Below are 11,324 nucleotides of genomic sequence, written 5' to 3' on the forward strand. Positions count from 1 at the left end.
CATATTGTCTTTTAGACATGTCAAGTTTAGTTCAACATATAGTCCTTTAGATACGTCAAGTTTAGTGATACATATAGTCATTTAGACATGTCAAGTTTAGTTCAACATATTGTCCTTCAGACATGTCAACTTTAGATAACATACTGTCATTTAGATACGTCAAGTTTAGTTCGACATATTGTCTTTTAGACATGTCAAGTTTAGTTCAACATATAGTCCTTTAGACATGTCAAGTTTAGTTCAACATATTATCCTTTAGACATGCCAAGTTTAGATCAACATATTGTCTTTTAGACATGTCAAGTTTAGATCAACATATTGTCTTTTAGACATGTCAAGTTTAGTTCAACATATAGTCCTTTAGATACGTCAAGTTTAGTGATACATAGTCATTTAGACATGTCAAGTTTAGTTCAACATATAGTCCTTTAGACACGTCAAGTTTAGTTCAACATATTGTCCTTTAGACATGTCAAGTTTAGATCAACATATAGTCCTTTAGACACGTCAAGTTTAGTGATACAGGAAAGTGGTACTGGGGTGACTTTTGGTATTCAATTTGCTATAGAAACAAGTGAAATTATTTATTCACTTGCAATCTAGCTAAAAGATTGATTATTTTGTCCCTGTATATATAACCCAACTTTTTCATTAGTTGCACTGTAACAATTTAGTAATGATTTTGATTTTAAAATTCATTACTCAAAATGAACAGGGACATGGATAGAGCTGAACAATTAGTGGCATTTGCTAACTGAATAAAGGACAGCTCCATTAATGTTCGTGCTGCCAGAAAGTTGCCTTTCCTTTAGTTGGCAGGTTCAAAATTAGCAACAATGGCAGATAACCTCAGTAGCTTTGAAATAATAAAGACAGGATGAGCAATTTTGGTGGAAATAAGCATTGAACTTGAGACCCTCGAATCACAATTCTCCTCTGAATCACCAAAGAAAAGCAAAATTGAAGTAAAAACAAAACAACAACTTATAAGATCAAAATCAGGCGGAGCACAGATAGCCAATTACATAACTATGTGCTTAAGAATAAAATAACATAATAGCAATAATTCAATAACTCGGATAGTTGTAATAATTTAAAATAGTAATAACTGGAAATCTTAATTTTGAATAGTTGATTACTTTCATGAGAATTGATTTAATACTAATTTCAATCAATCAACTGTTGGAATAACTGTTTGAACAGTAATGTTCAAAAACTCTAATTTCAATTAGTTGATTATTTTAGTGACAATTGATTTAATCTTAATTTCAAATACTAAATTTTTGGAATAACTGAAAACGATAAGAATCAGAAATATTAATTTTGATGAACCAATTAGTTTATGTGGCACTAGTCAATGTAATTGCTGCTCATAAGTAATTGATTAAGTCACCAAGCTCTAAACATGACAACTTCTATAACTTTATAGTGTTAACCATATAAAGACAGCTTCTATCAATTACTAAGTATAATTACCAGAATCAGTGCAACTCAAATCTATCAATACACAATAATAACACCAACATGACACCTCTTGTCTACCAATACAGTCTTAATATGGATAGGACAGCTCTTTTTTTATTAACATATAATGTTACCATCAACAAAAGAACTCACATCTATTAGTACATAGTTTTAACAACAATAAAACAACTCTTTTCTATTAACACAAAATGTTAACAGCAACAAATCCATTCTATTAGCATTGTTAACAGCAACAACACAGCCCCCTTCCAATAACAAACAGTTAACAGCAACACAACACCTACTTCTAGTAATACACAGCTTGAAAAGAAACAAAACCAGTTATTTTCTATAAATATAGCATTAACTGCAACAGGACAGCTCCCTGCTATCATTAAATAACATTATTAGTAACAATACAACTTTCTTCAATCAAGTATTTACATACTTGTTCTTTCTTTGTACTTCCGTTATTAGAGTATCAGGATTGACACTAATTTTCTGAGAGCTGGTTCTTTTCTTATCAACATCTCCATGCATTTTTGCAAAAGATGTTTTTCCAACATTGACTGATGACTCTAGTTGCTTTGCTAAATCAACACTTTGTTCTAAGTCTACAAAGTAAAATGATAAAGAAAAAATAGAATATTGAAATGATTTCACAAGTAAATGGATGAAAATTAATTGTGGGGCTTTATGTAGAAAGTTCTGAACACAAAGAAAATAACAAATCAAAATTACAAATTAAAAAATAAAAAGGTAAACCATATTGAATATTACATAATTAGCAGACAGTAAAAAGGCATGTACATTAAAAGAAAATCAATTCTTAAATGCACAGAAATAATAATGGTAAGAAGAAATATAAATATAAATGCAAAGAAATTCAATGAAAATGATTCTGCTCTAAGAACACATCAACTTGATTATTCAAACTACCTGAAAGTGATTCTAAGGGGACTAACAAACATACTCCTTTTTCTTTTTAGTTTATTTTCACTTACAGTTGATGTGAACGTGCTTTGTATTCACTATGAGAAAAACCTATACACTAGACAGGTGAACTGAAGAAAAAGTGTCATTGGCCACTATTCAGTTCTTCACATCATACAGCTGCATAATAGCAGATATGATAAATAAATTTAGTATTCTGAAAATTGTTTAATTTCAAAGTTTAATAATAACTAAAATAAGATGAGGAGTGGAATTCTCCAAAACTAGTATAACCCAATAACACACGTTGATCAAAGTGTAGATTGAATACTAAGTTTATTACAATCTGCTATTGTGCAGCTATATAATGTGAAGAACTGAAGAGTGGGCTTTATTTTCACTGTAATAAATTATCAAACATCTCAACTACAAAACATAACTAATTTCAGCTGAAGGCCTAGATCAGTGGTATCTGCCATCTGTTTTAAATCGAACTGTTCTGCTCTAAAACAAGCACAAGGTAGTTCAAGGGAAGTATATCAGAGACAATAATTTTATTAAACAAAGGGAGCATAACATTTCCATTAAACAAACATTAAATACAATATCCTTATACAATACAGCAAAGCATCCATAGATAAAAATGAATGTACAATCATAATAGCATTATAAACATGTATACAAAATAGCTGCTACAAATTTATTTGGCAAATAGCCAAGTGAACCTATTATGAATTTTCAGGTTTTCATTTCTTATATCAATATTCACTATTTTTTTCTGTCTAGACAATTAAAAGTCCTGGTTATTACTTATGGCAGGAACAAAACTGAAGGGACTGGCTCAATTAGATGCAAAGTTACAAAATGCAAGCCAAAAGGTCTGGTTGACTGAAACAAAGATGCTCTAATTTTACAGAGAAACAAAGGTCAATCAGTTAGTAAAACAAACACATGACAGATGGTATTTAATTATGATACATTTAAGTGGGTTATCATAATATAAACTACATGCATAATTTAGATGGTAATCCCTTTATTATGTGTATGAAAAAAACTTGGGGTATTAGTTGATACAACTCTTACGCTCTTGACAGACTGTTCTACTGCAAGAGGTAGAGCTAAGAGAATTTTGGGATGTACGTACAGAAATACTGACTACACGCCTAAAGATATATTTTCATTGTATAAGTCACTAGTAATTCCTCATTTGGAATTATATCTTGTTGAAATATTAAGGTTTATTAAAGGAATTGATAAGATTGATGCATCAAATTTTTATGTTGAATTCTGTGGGCATTAGAACAAAATAGCAAAAATTTAACATTTGGAATGGCTAAACACATCTTCAATTGGGCAGTAATTTTAATTCTCTGACACCAAGATAAATCTGAGAAATGAAATGCAATCTAGTGGTAGAGGGGGAAACTTTAATGAGTTTAAGAAAAGGACTGATGAATATTTGGGCAATCAAGGCTAGATTTTGTACTTCGTTTTCTGTTTGATAAGAAAGGTTGGGAGTCAGGACGTCTTTGAAGGGATGAAATGTCTTTGATGTTTCATAGTTTAGAAATTTTTTGTCCACCTTAGCATAAAGTTTCATAAACTTTTCCATAACAAGTCTGGCACTTTGAGGTACATTTATTTCACTAGAGATGTATATGAAATGTTTGAGAGTTCATTAGGGCAAGTTAAAAGGAGGGGGGGGGATATCTCAATCTAGTTACTGATCATTTTAAAAAAAATGCCGATATTTAAAATTATCAACCTCACCTTCCTCATCATGGAATGGCTTATCAACAATACGAATTTGTCTCTCAGGAAGAAAAGGTTCTCCATTTATACCACCCACATCTGGGGGAAGATAATACATTGCATATTCCTCTTCTATCTTCGAACGTGGATAGTAGAGAGGCATCAAGAGCTCATATATTCCCACATCCACATCATCAACAGCAAATACAACCACTTCAATATCTTCCCCAAACTTTTCTATAAACCTCCGTACAGTTCCTATAACACAAGTTAAAATACAATGTTATTCATAATCATAGTTTTCTTTACATCTTATCACAATAAGTACAAGTAATGCATATTTTTGAATTAATACTTTAACAACTCAATGATACACACAAGTCATAGTAATCATTACTTATAAATTTTAATGTAAAAGGCTGTCATCATATTAAGTAGCATTGTATCATTCTCTTAAAACATGCATTAGCACATGATTAAAAGTTATAAAAACTTTGTTAAGTTCACTAACCTATCAAATATTTTTCCTATTAATTCTGTGTCCAAAAATTAAAAACTACCTCTTGATCCTCAAAGCCATTTCAGTACGTTATAATTGGGAAATTAGTGGAATTCAGTATTCAGTTAAACCTTGAGCTCATTAATCTATTATATTCAACTGATCAATTATTCTAACATGATACTTGGATAGTTGGAATAATTGAAAACACTAGTTTCAATTAATTGATTATTTTCATTATATTAATCAGTTTAATCATAATCTAAGTTAACTAATTATTTTACCTGACACTAATCAATGTAATTGATGCTCATAGATAATTGATTATATTGATTAATTGAGTTTACTGTAGCTATACAATAGGTATTTCATTTTTTTTCCCTTGTTTTAAGTTCTAAACCCAAAGCACTCTATTATAGCTATACATAGGTTAAGTTATGCTATACTTTACAGGTGTATAAAAAAAACTGCAGTAAAGTATATGATTGTACTGCATGAACTATGACCATTCAAACTGATCTGACATGTTTTTGTAACTTTGATTTGCTATTACCTCTGATGATGATGGAAAACCAGGGTTGACAAAACATGTCAGGTCAATGTGGATGTTTTTAATTCATGTGGTATAATGTTGTCCCCTTTTTACTGTTTTATGTCAATTTAGCATAAATTGTTTTTCTATCAGTGCAGTAAGAGATTTTTAAGATCACAATTCCTCCTATTATAGCCTTCTTCTTTGGTTTCATCCTTCAATATTATAGTAGAACCTACAACATGAAACTCTTTCCAATGTGAAGAGACGATCAGTTCAACTATCCTACAAATATGCACATAATACAACTTTATTTTCTCATACAGAATTGTAATGTGAATCTCAATCACTATATTTCAAAATATATGGCAAATCATTCTTTCATAGACACCTTTACTTAATTGTACATGTGTTACAATTTGTCATTTGCAAAACTTACTCACCAGCTATAATTAATATCTCAAATCTCATCCAAACTATAAATTGTGAGGGGTTGATAGACTATTCATATTGAGAATTAAAGGGTCTGACAGATGTTTCATTTTATAAGTTATTATTAGTTTAAATTAATAGGCATTATGATCACTCACAAAAAAGTTTAAACAACAATTACATATACTAAATCACTAGTTAATCAGTTGTTGTTTTTTCACAGTTACAGTGTCAGCTTGTGACACTTACTAAAACAACTGATTAACAGTCACAATACCAACTGGTAACACACTTAGACAATTCATACACAGTTGGTACTACAAGTGGTGAGATAGTTCCTTAAACCAATAATTGAGATAGTTATTTACTAAATCCAGTGATGAGACAGTTACTTACTAAACCAACTGGTGAGATAACTCATAAATAGTTAGTCAACTAGAGAGACAGTTACTTACTAAACCAACTGGTGAGATAACTCATAAATAGTTAGTCAACTACAGAGACAGTTACTTAATAAACCAACTAGTTAACTTTTTAGTTTAAAAAAAACTAAATAGTTACTAAATCAATTGATTAGTAAGTAACTTTCTACACTCAATGATATAAAGACTTGTTAATAAACCTGTAGGTTAATCTGGTACTTACTAAGTTATTGATTAAATAAGTACTTAAAAAGTCATTTGGTAAAACAACTCATTAAAAAACAACAGGGAAGCATATAATTTCCACATTTAGGAATCTGTTAGACAAATACTCACTTAATGCAATATGTGCACCTTCATGTGGGGGATAGCCTCTTCTAATAGAGTTGATAACACAAAGTCCTAATGATGTCAGTGAGTGTTCCCTATCAAGAAAATTAAAACTACAACTTTTACTCTCTGAACTAAGGTCTGGTGTATCAATGTTACATAGCCTAAAGATTCTGTATTGTTAATGTATTTTTGATAAGACAAAAAACTTTACAGCTTTGAAAAAGATACTATAATTCAGTTAAACATTTGTTTAAAACAATGTAATAGATTTATAGTGGGCAAAAATGTTCTTAAAATTTGGCTAATTTTGATAGTAAGTACCCAAATTTCTTACTGTAGTAATCAAACCAGCTTTACATCCAGAATTTCCCACAGTTTGGGGCATTGATGAGGGGGGAAGGTTATATAAATATTAAAACAGAAATGTTTATTGGTGTTGAAATTACATTTCAGAACAATTTTTTTAGGTTAAATTATATGTACATTGTTTTTTAAATTGAATAACTGAATAAATGACAATTTTGTCATGGGTAAGAAATTATAACACTTTTTTACATTTCCACATGCAAGCTTGTCCTTAACCTCCATGAGATTTATACCTACAGTAAAGAGAAGAAACTTTTGCATATTGGAACTGTATATAATTGTTTTTCCTAGTTAATTACATTAATCAATTATATATATATATTAAATTAGTTACAAGACTTCTTTTTTTTTCAAATCCTGGTTTCCATTTTGTTTTTAATATTTCAAATTCACTTACAATTTGCAGAAGTCATGATTTTACCTCTTTACCTTGTTACAGACCACCAGACGATACTGATGAAATTAATAAGAAACCTTACAGTGAGATTAAGATATAAGCTGTTTATGAGGTCATAATTTTGGGTGATTTTAATTTCAGGCATACAGAATGTGAAATGATGGAGTCAAATCATGAGGGAGAAAGGTTTCTGGAAACTGTTTAAGATGGTTTCATTCATCAGTGGGCCAACCTACTAAGAACAATGCTATTTTAGATTTATTGTTAACTTCTGATATAGAAATGGTTGAGAGAGTGGAAATTGAGGAACATTTGGGTGCAAGTGAACATTGTTATATTAGGTTTGATGTTTTGCTGCATATGGAAATAAGGAATAATGATATTTTTTCTAAAAAGCAAATTTTGAAGGGATGAGATAAGAATTATCTGTTGTGAACTAGGCAGCTGAATTATTGAGAGACTTTGATTAAATGTAGAAAATTTTTAAATATACAATGTTCCTTACAGAAAGAAAAGGGTGGCTGCAAGTAAAAAGCCAGGTTGGCTCACAAAGGGTGTAAGGGATAAAATGAAAGAAAAACATCACAAATTTTAGAAATGTATATTGATTGATATGACAGAAGGTTTAGAAGATTATAGAATATCAAGAGAGTTGGTCAAACAGGAAATTAGGACATCAAAAAGGATGTATGAGAAATGGTTACCTGAAAATGCAAACATTAATAATAAGGATTTCTTTAAACACATTAAGGGTAAATAAAATTTTAGGATGGGAGTAGGGTCTGTGAGGGATGATAAAGAAAGGCTCATATCTGATGATTATGAGATGACTGGGTTATTAAATTCTGCTTTTTCTTTAAGTTTTACTAATGAAGATTTAAGCAATATTCATCATCCTGAATAGTTGATAATTGGAAACCGGATCGAACAAGATGATCACATTAATTCTGAGCTTGTTAAGAAACAATTGGGATGTTTAAAGAATGATAAGGTTCCTGGACCAGATAATATTTCCTTAAAGGTTTTGAAGAAGTTTAAGGATTGGATATGCAAGACATTTGGTACTATTTTTTGTAAGTTCTTCAATAGTGGGCAGGTGCTAGAGGATTGGAAGTTGGCTAATGTTACTCCTCTTTTCAAGGGAGGTGATAAAAATTGTCTTGGTAGTTATAAGCTTATTAGTCTTACATCAGCTGTGGGAAAAAGTTTGGAAAGTCTGATAAAATGTTTTGCAAAGTTATTTAACAAAGTTTAGAATTTTATTGGATAGTCAACATGGTTTCAATAAGGGAAAATCTTGCCTTACAAATCTTTAGACTTTCTTTGAAAAGGTTACTGCCTATGTAGATAAGGATAAGGGTGTAGGTTTAGTGTATCTGAAATTTCAGAAAGCAAATGAGAAAATGCCACATAAAAGGCTTATAAAAAAACAGTATCTCTATAGGTGTAGGTGATAAGTTGGCTAATTAGATAGAAAAGTGGTTGGAGGGAAGAAAACAGAAGGTTGTTATAAATGGAGTTCAGTCAAAATGGATTAATCTCACAAGTGCTCAGGGCTCTGTCTTAAGACCTTTGCTATTTATGATTTACATCAATGACATAGATGAAAAAATGGTCAATAAATTACTTAAATTTGCAGATGATATTAAGATAATGGATGTTGCTAGCTGTGAAGAGGATGCTGCTGCTTTACAAACTGATTTGGAATATTTAGTGAGCTGGGAAAATAAGAGACAGATGGGTTTTAACTCTTTCAGCACTGACTCAGTCCCTGGGACTGACCTCACAACAATCTTGTGCTTGTTATACTTTTCATGCTACAACTTTTAAATTAGTAAGCATATGTTCATGAAATTTGGCATATCATCAGTAAACATTACAAGGCTTTTGTACGCAAGATATCAGATTTTGTTAATTAAGTCTTAAGGTTTTCAAGTAATGTTTTTCTCATGCCTTTTTTATTTTTACATGTTGCCTATCCAAATGCAAAGTAATATTCATTTTAAGATTAAAAATACTTTTATGCATCAGAAAATTTTCTCATTTTAAATACGAAATCGTTATAACATCCAGATAATTATCAAATGTTTCTTGAAAAACTTTATACTTTCACTACTATATCTCTGTATGGGTTCCGTAGATTTGATTGATCTCATAACCACCATAAAATATTAGGAAATAAATATAAGATATGATTTTTTCATTCTATTTATTCTAGATAGCTTAAACGTCATAATATTATACATTTATATATATTTATCATTTTTATTATAATGACCTTTCAGTCATGCCTGGCTAACATAGATGTTACAGTGACACAATGCACATACACTCATGTTACCGTATCCAATAATATAAAACTGACCTTTACAAAGTGACCTATCTTGGCTGTGTTTTAGTGGACTAGTACCGAAAGAATAAGTTGATGTCATAATACTTGAAAATGGCTGAGAAAACCACTAGGGGATATCCTAAGCTTTTGATTGGCTATTCACATGTCAAAAACAGAAGTAATTGCATGTGATGAAGTGTTTCCAAAAATGGAAAGAGGTGTGCTGGACCACTGTGTTTGATTCAGTACATGAGCGATATCTCAGCAAATAGCTTGTTAATATCGGTAATTTGAGTTCCTAATTCATAAGAAACTCTAGACTTTGTAATTGGACATCACAAACATCTGATTTTAACCAGTGCTGCATTCAACATGACACACAAAAATTTATGTTTAGGTATGTTTTTTTTAATAATTACTTTAAAATTAAGAAATTAAATAATGTATAATACTAAAACTTGATTTATAATCTACAATTTGATAACAAACTTATTGACATAAATTCACAAAAAAGTAGTTCAATAAAATTTTGAATGCAAGTCAACATATGTGATGACATGGCCTTTGACCCGTAACCTGTGTGGAGAAGGTTAATTATAATAAGTGTAAGATAATGCATGTGGTTTATCACAATTTAAATTATAAGTATAATTTGGATGGGAATAACCTTAACAGTGTTATGGAAGAAAAGGATCATGGTTTAGTGGTAGATCAGTCTCTTAAGCCATCCAATCAGTGTGCTGTTTCCAGTGGTAGGGCAAATAGGATTTTAGGTCGTATCTACAGAAATATTAAATACAAGTCTAAAGAGCTTATAATTTCATTGTACAGGTCACTGATTAGGCCATATTTGGAGTATTGTGTTTAGTATTTGGCTCCTTAACTTAGAAAGGACATTGAATTGTTGGAAAGGGTTCAAAGAAGGGCTACTAGAATGATACCTGGAATGGAAATGTTGTCATACAAGGAGAGGTTATGATATCTGAAATTGTTTTTTCTTAAAAAAGTAAAACTAGAGGGGATCTGATTCAGGTGTTTAAGATTTTCCATATTTAATGGTGACAATGATAGAACTAGTGAGCACAAGTATAAATCTTGGCAGTGTAGGAGTCATCTTCAGCTAAGACAGTTTTATTTTTCTAACTGGGCAGTTAGCCTTTGGAATGGGTTGCCTTCGTATGTGGTGGAGACAGTAAATTTAAGTGAGTTTAAAGGAAGTATTGATAAAGATATGAATGATAATGGGCTGGCTTGAGTATTTTTTACTTTATTTAATAGTTTTAGTTTAGTTTAGAGGGTGAGACAGCTTAGATGGACTAATAGGTCCCTTGGTGTCCCTAAATACTATGTTATGTTAATTATAACATTATCACTATATCCACCAAGTAGTTTTAATCCCTGGTATTCAGAAATGTGTGATGATTTTCTCAGTGACGTAACAAGAGGGGGGCAATAGGGGGCAGTCACCCCCAGGCGCAGGTGTGAAGGGGCGCAAAATTTCCTCTGGCCTATAATGCCTATTAATTAATAATTATACCTTCCCCTAGGATATAGCGCAACTGCCCTACATTAAGTAAATATGATACAGTGTTACGTTATTTGTTTGTATTACACTTGCAGTTTTAACTTTTAAAAGCTGCCCACTGAAATACTGTGAGACCGAATTGACGTACAGAAGTAAATTACACTATTCCATCATTCATCTGTAGATCAAATACAAGTCCTAGAGTACAACGTACAAGTAAATGTATGTTCAAGAAAAAGAAATACGAGATTGATGTAACATATTATCTGGTGTGCAAGATTGGCAATATATTGTCAACAGGCAAGGCCTAATGTAGTTGTTTGTAATTGTATTGGCT

General features: G+C 31.0%; 1 protein-coding gene across 3 annotated transcripts in view; it reads right to left on the reverse strand.

The window, feature by feature from the left end:
* Nucleotides 1-11,324, reverse strand: part of LOC106464562 (protein GDAP2 homolog) — a 51,045-nt gene that overhangs the window by 28,400 nt on the left and 11,321 nt on the right. For all 3 annotated transcript variants that reach the window (XM_013924711.2, XM_013924710.2, XM_013924713.2), the window contains exons 5-7: nucleotides 6,371-6,459; nucleotides 4,168-4,407; nucleotides 1,913-2,078 (exon numbers count right to left, since the gene is read on the reverse strand). In XM_013924711.2, the coding sequence (XP_013780165.1) occupies nucleotides 1,913-2,078; nucleotides 4,168-4,407; nucleotides 6,371-6,459 (495 nt within the window). The remainder of the gene's footprint in view (nucleotides 1-1,912; nucleotides 2,079-4,167; nucleotides 4,408-6,370; nucleotides 6,460-11,324) is intronic.

The sequence above is a fragment of the Limulus polyphemus genome, unplaced genomic scaffold, assembly GCF_000517525.1.
Source record: "Limulus polyphemus unplaced genomic scaffold, Limulus_polyphemus-2.1.2 Scaffold1688, whole genome shotgun sequence".
NCBI lineage: Eukaryota > Metazoa > Arthropoda > Merostomata > Xiphosura > Limulidae > Limulus > Limulus polyphemus.